Below are 16925 nucleotides of genomic sequence, written 5' to 3' on the forward strand. Positions count from 1 at the left end.
TTATATTACAAATAATAATTGAATTTTGCACCAAGATATCAACATTATCTTAGTCTTATCGATGAAATGAGGTTCCAACTTTAAATCCATTTTTTCTTAGTTTCCGTGTAGTAATGAGTAATGCGCATAATTCACTTCCCTAAGATGAACAGGGTACACACAAGGCAAATGAACCACCCCATCGACATAAATGAGGTAGAGACATCTGCTTTCTAGTTTAGTTATTCAGTAGGCAAGGTCAGCTATGACACAATCCCAAAGATATTTGAAGGTAAAATTGAAAACATTAATAAAGGCACACTATTATTCCCCCAGTGTGATGACAAAGCAGAAAAAGTCAACTGTGCAAGGATTTCCCAACTATTTGTGATAATCCATTCTTTACAAGGTTCATGTTGCTATTCTTTGAAAAGCCTCCAACCTAAAAAATATAAATAATGTAATGCCGGTGCAGAGTGGATATAAACTGTGAAAGATAGCTCACAACCGCATTTCCTTAATCTATGCACATTTCTGAATTTGTTATTGTATCAGCAAATGTCGATCAGATAAAGTACAAAAAAGTAAAGCTTGTTTCTACTCAGCCCACAGCTCCAGAGACCGACTTGAGATAACACACCATTGAAAGCGTAGATTGACAATATAAAAGGTAGACATCCAATATACATGTTTTCAGGGCGGCATTACATTGGATGCATGCGGCCCATGGAATGCACAATTAAAATATTTAAAAAAAAAAGGCACAGACGATAGGGGCTTCTGCAGCTCAGCGTACACAAACTACATGGTAAAAAGCTGGGAGCCATGAATGTGCGCTAAAGACAGTTAAGAGAGAGACAAATGGCATTCAGGGGTACCTATCCTCATCATTGTCAGCCGATATCAAGAATGCATATGACACAATGGCTTGGCCATACGTTCCTGTATGTCAGGTTTTACTCCTTAGCCTGGAGTCTTCCCTAGAGGGGAGCATTATAGCATTATAAAAGCTGGCGTGTGTGTTCAACAGCAGCAGCAGAGACTACCAAGCCAAAAACACTCAACCTTTTCTCTTAATACGTTATATCATGAATTGGTATGAATGAAGTTAATATTGCCGTACATGGTAGCCTACCATTATGATAGATAGACACATATTATAACACATGACAAAAATACCAGTGGCATTTAAATTGACCAGATTCCAAAGCATTCATTGTCATCCATCTCCTGCAGATGGAGCATATACTACTATATGGCCTTCTATTGTCAACATTGTCTTGATTTAAACACTGATGTCTCACCCAACAATCAAAGCTCAGTAAGAGTTTTCAACGGGGGATTCCCATGTCATGGGATATCTGGCATGAATCATCATCCTAGGGGTGTGTACAATCCCAAAGGAATCAATAAAATAATCTGTTAATTGTACAGAAGTAAAGAGTTAGTTAAAAGTACAAAAATGGAAATAAATACGTCTCCAAAGGAAAGATTCCCTACCAGTGTCAAAAAAATGAAATGCTGCATATGCTGTAACAGTCTTAAATAGCTATTGGCATTTTTAAGTACTTGATTGGATTATACATTTTTCAAAACCACCAAATGAACACTATTCAAATTAGGGGTTTTGAAAAGTTCCCAAAAATGTGCAGGGCACTTTTTTTAAGCATTGGAATGGGCGTTCCGCTCTTGTAGATTGTTCATTACTGTGTGTGCTATAGGGCAGACAGTTCTTCTTCCTCGTAGAGCAGAGGTTCTACTTCCTGGACTCTGACCAATGAGGTGCTCTTCTTAGCCGGCTTGCTTTTCCTGTACATGATGAACTGTGCCGTCACCTGAGAAGGTTAAGGCACAAGTAATAAATCCAGACACATGGAAAGAAACTCAACATGGATTCCTATGCTACATTTTCTAGCAAAATGTTCATAGCAACATAACTAACCTGATCTTTATGGAAGTGATTACTTGGCAACAAAATGACATACATGTAAAGAGAGCCACATAACTTGCATGTGCGTGTGTGGGTGTCCATGCGAACATTTGTATGCCAGTGTGGACAGTTTTTAGAATGCATGCGTCGCTTTTCAAGTGCAATTTGTGGATGCAGCGGGCAAACAAGGATCAATAGGGCCCTGTGCCCAATCGAAGCTGCGACCCTCCTCTAAATATAGGTCACTCCATAACTTACGGCTATCTTGGCTTCCTAAAGGCACAGACAAGGATACAAAGAAATCGAGGACCAGGACTCCCAGGCTACCGATGAGCCAGGGCAGATGTTTGAGAAGGAAAGCCCGTCTGGAGCCCTTGAGCGCAGGCAGGACCACGATGACACTCAGCCCGTAGGTCCCATTGCCCATCATGGCCAGGGCGAACAGCAGGTAGGACGTCCCTTCTGTTGAGTGTCGCCGGAACTGCAGAAGAAAGGGTTTAACTTTCAACGTTCTGTTTGCTATCTTAATTCTCCTCGTAGGCCAGAAATTGAGATCACGCTTGTGATTAAAAGAACGAGAAGTTTTTCTCTAACGGGGGTCTGATCAACAAACGTGCAAAGGATGTTCTCCCTTTAATAATTCACGTTAATTAAAATGTAGAATGTTTTCATTGAATCTATAACAATTACAATTTAACTCAAAATGGACCCAACAGTCTTTAAGTTATAGAAAATGTAAGCAATGGTTTCACCAAATACAACTGCTCCAAATCAATTCACAGACTAACACACACACACACACACACACACACACACACACACACACACACACACACACACACACACACACACACACACACACACACACACACACACACACACACACACACCAAGTGCAACTACATGAGGCAAATTTAATGCACATTTGAGACATAAATCCACACACCAAATCCCATTTGACAGCAAGCCCATTTTGCTGTCAAATTGTCACTGACAGATACAAAGATGACGCAGTCAGATACACACACCCACACACAATATTTGATGCTGAACTTTGCATTTGCCATATGATTTGAATGTGAGACGGGGAGAAAGAATGTAGAATAATCTTGTTACGTTTTTATGAAGCTGCGGGAAACGGGAGGAGAGGTAGAAGATGGAAGCCAGGTATCCACAGACGTAGCCACTCATCTCCATCGTGTGGGACTTGTCGTGACTCTAAAGCACACAAGACAGAGACTGAGACTGTAATAACAACAATACAGCAATATAATAACACTATTTAAGATATCAGTCATACCTGTTTGGCCCTACCTGTGTATCTAAGGAGGCGTTGTCGTCCGTGATTAGTTTGGGGAGGACAAGGAAAAAAAGGCTGGCCGACCCACACCACAAGAGGCACACCCACTTAAGGTGAGGGTTTTCTGGAACACACACACACACACACACACACACACACACACACACACACACACACACACACACACACACACACACACACACACACACACACACACACACACACACACACACACACACACACACACACACACACACACACACACACACACAATGAGGAAAAAGAGACAATGCCAAAACGACCCCACCCATAACACCCATGTGTATCCAATTACATGTCCAGTGATAAGGGCCCCACTGTGGGCCCAAACCAAGCCCAGCTGGGTAAGTAATATGTGCCGTGTGTTGATACCAATTTGATGACTCCATAGTCCTTTGGACTGCATGACTCTCAACAACCGGTCCAAGCATAAGACATGCCTAAACTGTTTTTTACGACCTGGCAGTTACAAAATTATGGTAGAGGGCATCGAGTGAAGGAGAACGCTTAAAGGAAATTAAATGTATTTTCCTATGGATGATGTGTGATCAGCCACTGACTCCTCCCCTGACCTGCAGCCCAGCGAGCAGAGACCACCACCCCCACAGCCTCAAGGACCCAGAGGCTTGTCAGATCACTGCGACAAAGACACTCGTTTGGCCTGGGGGCGAAGAGCTCTCAGAGTCTATGGCATGCAGCAGCAGGTCACGAATCTGTAACCGCGCTGACGCCATGTCATTTGTGAGTGCTTTCTTGGTCATTTCCCTCTCTCTGCTATCTCCCTGAATGGAGGTTGTGTCCGGCCTCTTACCTCTGGTGGAGCTGTTCTTGATCTTGTAGTAGAGGTACTGGGAGAAAAGGACCATATCAGTGAACATGTAGAACACCACTGTGACCATCTGAAAGGGGGGAGAAGCACACTGAAGCCACAGACTATCACATTGCATTTGTATATTCCATTGGTCAATTACATTTATTTGAAGACAAAGCTGAAATACTGAGGATCTCGTAATTCAGATAAATAGATCAGATTAATAGATATTCAGACTTGTTTATATATACCGTAGGTTATAGATTAATATTGATCATATTGATCAAGTGACTTGTACATTGCAATGTCACATTGCAGTGACATGAGCAATATAATGTTAGTTATAATGTTGGAAGCAAGGTTTTTCTGGTCATTGTTTAGTAATTATTGTTTCTCACATGTTTCTCATGTGAGAAGCCAGGTTTTCACTCACCTAAGTTCCGGTATACTTGCATTGATTTAAGATTTTACAGTAGCCTACTAAACTCAATATGAAAAAATCCCACGATTAATTCGGAAGAACATGCCCTTGACATGCAATGCTAAATCCACTGAAAATCTGGTAGGTCAAATAGATACCTATTTGACCTACACAGCTGGCCGTTAGTTGAAAAGGAATGTTCACCAACCGGTTTACCTGTATAGGTAGCTGGCTAGTGAGGTAGCAGCCAGCAAAACTGGTAAGGTCTCCACTGAAGAGAAAGAACAGGAATCCAAAAGACATAGCCTCTTCAACCTTACCATTACGGTTGGCCTCGTACACCTGACTGTTACAGAAGAGGAAAACAAAATATGGTGAGAAACCTAGCATGTGTAAGTGTTGACAACGTTGTTTTAAGTATGCCTATAAATAGTATATGTGTCATACATTTAATGAACTCACGGCAAAGTGGATAGAAGAAAACAGAACATGGAGATCAGTCCTATGATGACGCTCCAGTATTCCCAGACGTTGTCCACGCATTCCTCCAGCAGGTACAGGATCCACCCCGTCCCGTTCACGCAGAACGGCCCGCTCAGGGTCGGGTTGCTGAAATTCGCGCCCATGGCCACGTCGTCTCCCCCCTTCCCGGGGAAGCGGGTGGTCGCCATGGAGGAACCGGATGGTCCTTCCTTGTCCGGGTGCTTCGCAGAAGAAGCCGAAGGATGCGGTGGAAAAGTTTATGTTTGATTCCTCAAGGAATGTCGTAGGTGTGCAGACTGTGGTACAGTCTGCTGCCACTAGACTTGTTGTCATTTGAGGAGTCTGCAAAATGGTAACACAGGATAAATAAACCCAATTAAAAGGCATGACGGATCTGGGATCGAATGCGAACGTAGTTGAGATGAACATGCCAGCCCTGTAGCAACAACCACTAAGAGGAAATAAAATGACAATGTCAAGTCGGCATACCACCGCGCTGCAATCATAATCCCCAAAATCACAACGTTGCAAACACATCTAATTATAGGACCGACCGAGATAAAAACGGATTCAATGTGAACCCGGCTAAGATGCTAAACGTATAATCAAACATCGTTAAATCAATGTTTAATAGGATACACTGGGAAAATATTAGAGAGCGGTTGAAACAGACACAAAGGATGTGCTATACATAAACGAGAATCGTTTTGATATCTGACCTGAGTCGTCGGACGTCTTTCCGTAGTCGTGCCATGTTGTCTGCCAGCTTTACACATTCAACTAAAGCTCGTTTATGGCAGGAAGGTAGCGGGCAAAGTGTTGCTGTTATTTAGAACAGCTGATACTAAACTGAATCCCTGCCCATCTCCCATGGCACCCTACGTCACCCATGAATGGCACAAATCTTTCTCTTCCGCTTCACTCGGATTCAGAGAAATTAGCACCATCTACTGTTCAATGGTATAACTACCGTATAGTAAACAAAATGTTTTAGATGATCGATCTGTCTGTCTGTCTGTCTGTCTGTCTGTCTGTCTGTCTGTCTGTCTGTCTGTCTGTCTGTCTGTCTGTCTGTCTGTCTGTCTGTCTGTCTGTCTGTCTGTCTGTCTGTCTGTCTGTCTGTCTATCTATCTATCTATAGATGTATGTCTATGTGCGTATGTCGATCTATTTCACTGTGTGTGTGTGTGTGTGTGTGTGTGTGTGTGTGTGTGTGTGTGTGTGTGTGTGTGTGTGTGTGTGTGTGTGTGTGTGTGTGTCTCTCTCTCTCTCTCTCTCTCTCTCTCTCTCTCTCTCTCTCTCTCTCTCTCTCTCTCTCTCTCTCTCTCTCTCTCTCTCTCTCTCTCTCTCTCTCTCTTAAAATTCCTCACTCTATCTATCTATCTTTCCATTTTACGTTGAACTATTTTGTATTGAATATTTAAAGGTAATTGAATAGTAATTTGTACATTTGCTCTCTATGTTTGTATAGTTCATGTAGACCAAAATCCGTTTGTGCGGACCTAAATACTTTCACTTGTTGCTATGCGCGATGCCGTTCTTTGCCACACGGTTGCGCGCTTTCTAATATTGTGCGAAGGAAAAATGCTGCCCAGAGGGAGAACTTGAGCACAGTCCGTGGTTAATTTGGCTACCGCTTTTGACAAATATTTAGACATTTTTGGAAGAAAAGCGCGACGCGGATGGACTCCCTCTCGCAGGCAGGTAATTCGTCTTTGTATCTTTTCTCAAGCAGCAGACTATGGGTTCTTTTTACGAATTCGTTGACTGGCGTATGAAAAGCGTTGCCAGGGAAATGCATTTATGCCATCCTTTCCTTGATGTCTGGAAAGTTGCCTCACAGGAGGCTGGATCACGTATCAATATCCACTTTGGTACGGGGATTATAATTGCGGTTTAGCCCACGTCGCTACAAAACATGCGTAAAAGACAATCGACTGTTGACAAGAAATCGCTCGTAAAAGGTGCGCAGGTGGATCGTGCAAGAAGCGTGTTCTCTCCCGTGTAACAGAAATGCAAGTGGCGCCACGCAACCACCGGGCAAGAAATGTATGGGTTGACAATTGGATCGAAACACCTCTCTTATCAAATATTTAGTTTATCATATTTTCTCCTGCTTCACCCCCACCACCCCCTCTCACTGTCGCTCCATGACTCTCTTTCTATTTTCCCCCATCAGCAGGTATAGTATAGGGTCTGCTCCGGGACCTATGGGGGTCCTCTGTGGTACAATACGCATTTCAAAGGGGCGGCTTCTCCTTTTGAGTTGTCCGAGCGCATTCCGAGACTGCTCAAGGACACCGAGTTCTTCTGAGGGCGACTGAAAGCGACGAAGACGTACGGACAGATTGGGGTGGTGGTGGTGGAGGATGTGGTGATGGTGGGGGAATGGTTGCTGGGGGTGGCTTCCGCTCTATCCAGTTCAAGAATGCAGTAGGCTCTGGCGTTATAGAACACGGGGATTATGCACGAGGGTACAAAAGAAGGAAGCCGCTGTCGTATCCACGAGGAGAACTGTGTGTGTGTGTGTGTGTGTGTGTGTGTGTGTGTGTGTGTGTGTGTGTGTGTGTGTGTGTGTGTGTGTGTGTACTGAGCATCATTTGCAGACATTTTTCAAAAGTGTCCCCGTAAACCTCCGTACCTGTATGTGGGCGTCTGCGTGTGTGTGTGCGTGTGCGTGTGCATTGTTGATGTATATTCTAACACTAGACCAGCCACCCGCAACCAAAGTTAATCCAAATAGGGGCTTTCAGTTTTTCTTTCTATTACTGGACAAACAGTATGTCAGACTGTAAAGCCTCGCTACATGGGGTGCCGGCTCCTCCATGATAGGTGCCCTTGAGCAAGCTGGGGCGGGGGGGGTGTCAGGGGGCTGTGGGGGCAACAGGTTAAGTGCTTTGAGTGGCGTCAGTCGCAGGAAAGGCACCTTAGAACACCGTCCCTTCCATTTACCAGTCTTTCCATCAAGTGAGCTGACTGCGCGTGTCCTAGCTCGGGGTCCTCCAGTCCGCTTTAGTCGATGAAACAGGGAGCACACATGAATAATGGATCTAATGGCGTAAAAGCACATGAAAGGTAATTGCAGAGTGGGCTCGTTAATGCGTTGCGCTTTAATATTTAAATGTTTTGGTTGTTTACTTTGAATCAATAGCCAAGCATGTGGGTGAGGTGAGCGCCTCCAATTCAATTCCAAAACCTAACCTCTTCTGTATACTCTTTAAAGGCACAGATGGTTACAAAGGGTTACCTTCTAACCAAACTTGCCTTGTTGTCTTGTATGTGTGTATGTGGGTGTGTTGCCTTGTCTTATTATCATCTTGTGTTGTTCAAGGTCACGTCACTTCAGTAACGGCTGTGTGCTTGACTACACTGCTGGGCTACCTGCATAGTGGAGTAGTGCAGCTCCCATATCATTAGAGGTTAGAGCTAGGGCTGGGTATCGTGGCCAATTTCCTAAATCGATTCGATTTCGATTCATAAGGTTCTGAATCGATTAATCATGATTCGATTCGATTCAATCTGCTCTTAAATAATGAAAATGTTTCAACATGTGTTACAAAATACAGATGTACTTTATTTTTCCTCTTCATCTTAAACAACATGTTTTAAGTGCAAACTTGTAAATTGGACAGTTTCCTGTGTGTTTCCTAACCCTATTGGACAAGTCTCAAAAGTGCAATTTTGAAATTAGAAAGGAATTGCAAGTGAAAGTGTACTTGAACTACAACATTCCATCACTTCAAATTGCATTGAGGCATTGTTTATTAAAGTGCATAAATAATAATAATGGTAACAAAACTAAAAAACTAAAAATAATAATGATCGATCTCATGAACCCTATGAATCGATATTGCAAAATGTAAATGAAATCGATCCAAAATCGATTAAATCGATTTTTTTACCCAGCCCAAGTTACAGCCCACTGCATGCAAGGTGGTATCATGGAGGTTCTTCTCAGAAGCTTGTGTTCTGTTCTAACCATCCTCTCTCTCTTTCTCTCACGTTCTGTCCCTCTTTCGAGTGCCTTTTAAGAGTAACAGTTGTCTTCAGTTTCTGCTGTGTATCCGACCATTTCTCCACGGCTGCATAACTGCAAGACTATTAATAATGGAAACCTCTCTCTTTCTCCGTTACACGCGCACGCGCACACATCTACGCACGCATATACACGCCCGTACACACGCACAAACACTGACACACACACACACACACACACACACACACACACACATACACACAGAGCCTTCGTTGCTTATGTGGCTCAGTATACACATTTAGCTGGATCCATGTAGACCTACTTTGAACAAGTTCCATCTCTCTGTGTGTCTGTTGAAATACACATTTTAATCACAAACATCCTTGGATAAAAGAAAGTGTGTGGTAACCTACCCCCTCTTCCCCGACCCAATGCCTTCGTATTTGTCCGCTTTACAAAGCCAGAATCATTATGTGCATAAATAAACATGGGAAGAAAACCAGTCAACTCCGCATCAAACTGTGATGAGTAAGCATATGTACCAATTCCCAAGGACATGTGTATGCCTGTGTGTGTGTGTGTGTGTGTGTGTGTGTGTGACTGTGTTTGTGCACGCGCTAGTCTGCAGGTGCACATTACATTGAGATATAGCCCTCACTTTAGTGTAGAAAGGGCAAAGTGGGGGAAGGGACTGGCCATACAAAAGAGCTAGTGTTCTCTCTCTCTCTCTCTCTCTCTGTCTCTGTCTCTGTCTCTGTCTCTGTCTCTGTCTCTCTCTTTCTCTGTCTCTGTCTCTCTCCCTATCCATCTCTCTGTCGCTAAGTCTCTCTCTGTCTTCATCAATAGTGATGTTCGGAGGGACAGCAAGATGATATTGTCCCCCTACGTGTCTACCAGAGGACCCCCTGCACAACACAAACATACACACACAGACTCACACACTCATGCACACAAACACAGACCCTGTACCCCTTCACTCAGCGCCCCAGTCACTGACAACCTCCCTGGGCTTCAACATGGCTGCAGACTTTGAGCCTTGAGATTTTTTACGTGTGTATGTGTGTGTGTCTGTGATCGAGAGACTCCCATAGTATAATGTGTGCTTAATATTGACCTTCTGGGTCATTGTACGTATATGCCAGCTTTTAGTTTTTTATAATTTCATCTTGGATTTGTAATTTTCAATCACAAACAAATGGGGTAAAAGCCAAGGACAGTGTGTGTGTCTGATGAAGTTGTGTGTGTGTGTGTGTGTGTGTGTGTGTGTGTGTGTGTGTGTGTGTGTGTGAGGGTGTGTGTGTTTAAGGCTGCATTCCTGAGCTTGTTCAGCCGTACCAGGTTGATTAATAGTATAGTTGATTGTTTAAGCGCTGGAATTCCTTTTGGTCTTTGCTCTCTCTCTTCCCGCTGCAACGCATACACATGCACAAACCCAGCACATATTCTCGCACAAACGCATGCGTAACACACACAAATACATGTAGGCATAAGACACAGTCTGTGTCTTACACAGACAAGCATCTGAACAAATGAGTACTCAAGGACTCTTTCAATGAGAAAAGGAAAACAAGAAACACACATCAATTACTCTCAAAATAATCGGTTTAGCAGATAAAAGGACCCAGACAGAGAGAAGAGAGTGTGTGTGTGCGTGCATGTGCGCGGTATCTGGTAAATCAGGGCACTGAAACATCCATCTCTCTCTCTCTCTCTCTCTCTCTCTCTGTCTCTCTCTCTCTCTCTCTCTCTCTCTCTCTCTCTCTCTCTCTCTCTCTCTCTCTCTCTCTCTCTGTCTCTGTCTCTGTCTCTGTCTCTCTGTCTCTGTCTCTGTCTCTGTCTCTGTCTCTCTCTGTCTCTCTGTCTCTCTCTCTCTTATCTGTTTCCCCCAGGTGGGAAGACAAGTAAAGGAGAGAGAGATAATATAAGGCTATGCAGGTTAGGGTTAAATTATTTTATAGTAAAGTATCTCCCCTCTATCTGCCAGCATCTCCCATGTACTGTGACTTACTTTTCCCGGACTTTGCCGATAACACACAAATGAAGCTCATATGTCACGCTGTATCTACCAATACTCCGCCTCAAACACACCAAACGTGTGTTTGCGTGTATTAATAATTACACACGCGCAACCAATAGGTGCGCACATGTGTGTGTGTGTGCACTTGAGAGCTCAATATAGGACCATGTTGTGTTGTTCTTTTCAGTCTCAGACACATTGTTATAACAACAACATCCATTCCCAATGCGGTTTCCTGGCAACCAGTTAGATCATCATGGCCATCCGTTGTCTCCAGCCCCTCCCCCTTCGTTTTCTTTCCGTGTGCCGCAGCCGGACGCTCGCGGACCCTGCTTCCATCTGGCTGTCCGGGGGGGATGAATGTTGCTTAAAGAGCAGAGGGTCTGGGCGTCTGCTACTGCATTCCGTGGTAAGGCGGTGCCGGCGCTGTACAGGGGAGCCGGCATAAAGCCATCAGGTGTAGGGGAGAGATCACGAAGAGATGGCCACGACACGTGCCCCAAGCAGCTCGCTACTGCCGACACACGCACACATGTGCGCGCACACACACACACACACTCACTCACTCACTCACTCACTCACTCACTCACTCACTCACTCACTCACTCACTCACTCACTCACTCACTCACTCACTCACTCATATACCCATACTCACACTCGCACACACGTACACACGTACACACGTACACACAAACTCACACACAAACACACACACTCACACACACTCACACTAAACAGCTTGGCTGTGTAGCCTCAGAGGGAGAGGTTGGAAATATGTGTTTTCCTAATTTGCACTTGACTCTGGCACAGGTGTGTGTGATTATGTTTGTTTGTAGGCAAGAGATTGTGAGCTAGACTGAGGGGTGGCTGGGAGGTGATGGATGAATGAATAAAGGCACTGCAGAAGACGATAAATAATCAAACGTGGCCATGGTGAGTTATTTATTTATTTGATAACTAGGTCAGATTCTACAACAGAGGAAGTTTATACATTGCACTTGGACACGTGTGTGTGTGTGTGTGTGTGTGTGTGTGTGTGTGTGTGTGTGTGTGTGTGTTTTTGTGTGTAATTTCCTGTTATCCAACATATTGCTTGTAATGTTTAATGGAGAACTACATAAACATTGCAGAAGACCAGTCAATGCTTAACCAGATGAATTAGAAGTGCCCATGAAAAGGAAATGATCAATTAACACACTGTGCCTCACACACACATACCTTCACCGACACACAAATACGCACGCACCCAGGCACGCACGCACACAAACATACACACACACACACACACACACACACACACACACACACACACACACACACTATGATGACATAAGGGAATATAGCCTAATTTCCTTACAGGCAACATCAATCATCACAGCAACAGCTAATGACACCCGAGTTGCACAAAGTAGATAATAACGGAGAAGATTGTGAAAGATGATTGTGAAAAACGATGAAATAAAATAAGCTCAGAGGAACTAAAATACGCTTACAGGAAGAAAAATATGAAACAATTAAATGTGAACTACAAAAAGAGCTTGTAAATAGGCTCCTTCAAATGGCATTTGCTTATCTTAAGCTTTCATAGAATTCCAAATATGTGCAGTGTGCACATGCAGCTTACAAACCCAAACCTAATATTGACTTCCTATTTTACAACCAATGTTCCATTAATCTCAACCTGCACGGCTGGCTCAACTCTAATGTAGAACAAAAAGCGTCTTCCCATACCGATTACTGTAAGAAAGAGGGAAGAGGGAAGATGTAATTCAGTTGTGTTTTGGTTTTTAATTGAATAACATAAAGATTTGTAGGGACTAGGGACATACTATCAGCCTGTTTAAATCATGTAGTTTTCTCCCTTTCTGCTCTAGGGCTGTGATGCAGTGACACTGTCCTGTCCCGACCATGGCCCGTCTCTATGGTAACCGCTGACACAAGGAGTAGGAGGAGCCGGAATCCCATTGATTTTGCAGTGTGCCAGAAAACCACCGATATGCGTCCTACCCGGCCTGCTACGATCGCCCAACGCATGCCGTTCAACCTGCATGAAGCAGATGTTGCAAATGCAGCAGTTCTTAGCATCAGCTTGACACTTGGAGTGTGTATTTGTTTTTATCTCCGTTGACCAACGCTGTTGTTAGAGTATTGTGTGCACCCAAGGACAGTGCTGAGACCCCTTTCAGGAGACCTTGCGGAGGGTCTTCCGAAAGTGTGTGACCAGATCATACAGCACTAACTGGCCCCAGGACAAGAGGACTACCTTCTTTCTCTCTCTCTCTCTGGATCCATGCATTAATTACTCTGGGACCCTCGCCAGGAGGACTAGACCCTTCCCCTGAACCGGTCGCAATTAGATTACCAGAAGGGAGACAGTCGAGACAGGCCTATACTGTGTGTGTGTGTGTGTGTGTGTGTGTGTGTGTGTGTGTGTGTGTGTGTGTGTGTGTGTGTGTGTGTGTGTGTGTGTGTGTGTGTGTGTGTGTGTGTGTGTGTGTGTGTGTGTGTGTGTGTGTGTGTGTGTGTGTGTGTGTGTGTGTGTGTGCGGGCTTGGGTTGGAGGATGCACCAGTTGTTCAGCCAGGTGCTGGGCCAGAGGGACCTGTCTCGCGCGGGGGACCTCTTCTCTCTGGAGGACGCTGACATCGAGGACTGCCTGTCACAGGCCCTGGAACAGATCAAGGCCATTTCCTGCTCACCGGTCAGTCCATACAGGGGCAGGGGGGCAATCACATGATGCACACACAGAAACCCACATGGTGTAACCCACAATGGCTCACATGGATGTGTACCCACACAAACACACATGCACTCACACATAAATGATATCGATGTCTTACTGTCGTACATCTCGCGTTTCTAAAGACGATATGCATACAAATGGGAAAATTGCATCCAACAGATAACTGCTAGTAAGTTTTTTCATACATGTTTTAGGCGAAATTGCAAGGCATGGAGAAATTCATTCGATCGATACTATCAAATGCATTATTAGGTATTATTACTAACATACCTACATCAATTGAGTCATCTTTGAGTTATACCAGTGTCACAGAACCTTGCTTTTTATCAAGAGTATGAGATCCTTTCTTACTTAAACCGTTCCCTTCTTACCACCATCATATCATTTTACAACATATGATTTTCTAATCCTCTGATTGGCTTGTTGCTCGCAGGACTACCTGACCAATGACAACGACCAGGCGGTGGTGGAGATCTGCATAACGCGCATCACCACTGCGATAAGGGGAACCGGGTCCATTGAGCGCCATGGCGGTGCGCTAGTGGGACTCTGGGAGTCCTGCCTGGAGCACAGGCTGGCTCCGCAGGGAGAGAGCCATGAAGACACGCCCCACGCCAAGATAGCCTCCGACATCACCAGCTGCATCCTGCAGGTGTTCTCACACACACAACTTTATTTGAATTTTGGAAGAGAGAGTGTGCAGAATAGAAGGAGGGAGAACGATTTGGATTCTTAACAATTAAAAAAACGTAGCCTACCTCTCTGCTGCCTCCATTGGTCCGCCATCAATAAGTGGTACATTCATGCTCCTGTGATTGACAGGCAAGATGGAGTCCCCCAAACCAATCAGGGAAGAGATGGGTCAGGAATGAGCTGGGAGCAGTCCCCCCCCCCCCCCCCCCCCACACACACACACACACACACGTATACATAGGCCTGCTTGTTTTTGAACATTTGTATGAGAAACATATTTCGGAAACATGTATCTGCACTGTTATCTGTTATGCTCACAAAATGAGTCCTCATAAATAAATAACTGAATAAAGCATATAACATTGCAAATATAAATCTCGAAGATGACTAATTAAAATAGACTAGTAACCGAATAGGGTAAACTAGCCCATATACAGCCCCTGGTTTGGAAGAATGAGCTTGTCTTACTCAGTGCTTCTTGTGTAAAGTGATGACAGATGAATAACTTTTGGCTCACTCACATTCTGGTATGTTAGGAATGGGTGCACAGACCACAGGTACTGTGTTTCATGGTTCAGTGGATATGTGTAGAGTTCACCAATCTGTGGAAAGACTTCAGAGAAGCTAGGTTGTCATGTGTAATTCGTTGATCAGGATGATGCATTTTAAGTGGCGCAACAGGGATTTTTACAGCACAGACTGTGACAAATTGATAGTTTCTCCAATTAATAAGTTGTCCACCTCAATTTCTGTGATAATATATTCCCTATTTTCTCTACTGCTTTTCTCCTCTTCTCTCTGAAAATGGTCTTGGTAACATTCTGAGAGCACACACACACGCACGCGCACACGCGCGCACACACACACACACAAACACACGCAAAAGTAGAGAAAGAGAAACAGAGAATATGACTGCCACCATGTGGACACTGGACCTCATGACTTTTTTTTAGATTTTCTGCTTCTATTTACATCATTACACACAGTCACAGGTCAGCTCCCTCTGCCAGCCTGTGGAGGGAGCTAAAGCGTTTCCACTAAATCCACAACCGGTTCTCCGCACAGTGGTACCTATACCTTGCAGGACACCACACCTCCCCCAGGCCAAACAGCCTTCCTCGATGATCAGGAGCTGATTCATCTGCTCCACATGGGAGAGTGGTAGAGACCATAATAGAGACCATAGAAGAATATCTGTAAAGTACGTTTTATCATCCACCTTTTTGATTTCTCGTTTTGCGTAGCTCTGGGAACAGCTTGATATAGAATTTTGAATAATGCGCGATGGTGAGCTGAACTCTATCATATCATCATCATTAATAATACCTATGCCTACTATCGAATACACTTTCTCCATGTCTCTATAGTATATGTATATATTTAGATCTGGTCTCATTAGGAACACACACGTACAACCACACACACACACACACAGACACACAGACCCACACACACACACACACACAAACCTTCACACACACACACACAGACACACACACACAGACCCACACACACACACACACACACAAACCTACACACACACACACACACACACACACACACACACACACACACACACACACACACACACACACACACACACACACACACACACACACACACACACACACACACACAAAAACAAAAACAAAAACAAACTCACACACACGCGCGCGTGCAAGGACAAACAACCACACATATGTTTTCTTTGTTCACGAGGCTTTGTCCTTCCTCCAGAACTACAGCCGGCCCCCGGTGATGGTGCTGGCGGTGCCGGTGGCCGTGCGCTTCCTGCGACGGGGGAACCGGGAGCTGAGCCGCAACATGTCCAGCTACCTGTCGCTGGCCGCCATCGCCAAGGCCGAGCTGCTGGCCGAGCACACGGACGCCATCACCCTGAGCGTGCTGGCAGGTAGAACCCCCCCACACCCCTCCCCCCACACACACACACACACACACACACACACACACACACACACACACACACACACACACACACACACACACACACACACACACACACACACACACACACACACACACACACACACGTACACACTTATGGAGGAGGAGGAATCGTAAGCACCCCACAGTAGCACATGTTTGAGAACACATACTACCCGCATAAATACACACACACACAAACACTGTTATTTATTCATATCAATGATGTGTATATAATATATACATGCGCAATACCTTCTGACCCATACACAAGTGTATATATTATGGCATATATGTAGATACACACACAGAAACACTCTTGATGAATACGTACAGGAAGTGACCCCTTTTTGCAACCCTTGCTGCTGCCCTCAATTTATGAAGGTCTGTACTCACACTGCTGGTTATTCCTTGAAGCATGTGTGTATTTCTCTGTGTGTGTACATCTGCGTGTGCGTGCATGCTTGTGTGTGCGTTTTTGGGTTTCTTTGCTTGAGGGAGAGCAGAGAGCGATAGGTAGAGAGAGACTGCAGCACTCAGGTGAATTTATGAAAGGCCGATGCTCGTGCCTGCTTTGATAAGTTCATAG

General features: G+C 44.6%; 2 protein-coding genes across 2 annotated transcripts in view; one reads left to right on the plus strand and one right to left on the minus strand.

The window, feature by feature from the left end:
* Nucleotides 1-491: 491 nt before the first annotated feature.
* On the minus strand, nt 492-5873 carry LOC132474874 (lysosomal amino acid transporter 1 homolog). Its single transcript, XM_060075776.1, has 8 exons — nt 5683-5873; nt 4943-5305; nt 4697-4826; nt 4060-4147; nt 3224-3333; nt 3026-3127; nt 2205-2390; nt 492-1814 (listed from the first exon to the last, which is right to left on the minus strand). The coding sequence occupies exons 2-8, from the start codon at nt 5149-5151 to the stop codon at nt 1695-1697; spliced, it is 945 nt and encodes a 314-aa protein (XP_059931759.1). The 5' UTR covers nt 5152-5305; nt 5683-5873; the 3' UTR covers nt 492-1694.
* A 633-nt stretch (nt 5874-6506) lies between these two features.
* The window catches only part of veph1 (ventricular zone expressed PH domain-containing 1), a 60398-nt gene continuing 49979 nt past the window's right edge, over nt 6507-16925 (plus strand). Inside the window, 4 exon segments of the mRNA XM_060075772.1 lie at nt 6507-6667; nt 12832-13657; nt 14133-14351; nt 16130-16304. Coding sequence (XP_059931755.1) covers nt 13520-13657; nt 14133-14351; nt 16130-16304 — 532 coding nt within the window. The 5' untranslated portion in view covers nt 6507-6667; nt 12832-13519.

The sequence above is a fragment of the Gadus macrocephalus genome, chromosome 16, assembly GCF_031168955.1.
Source record: "Gadus macrocephalus chromosome 16, ASM3116895v1".
NCBI classification, from domain to species: Eukaryota; Metazoa; Chordata; class Actinopteri; order Gadiformes; family Gadidae; genus Gadus; species Gadus macrocephalus.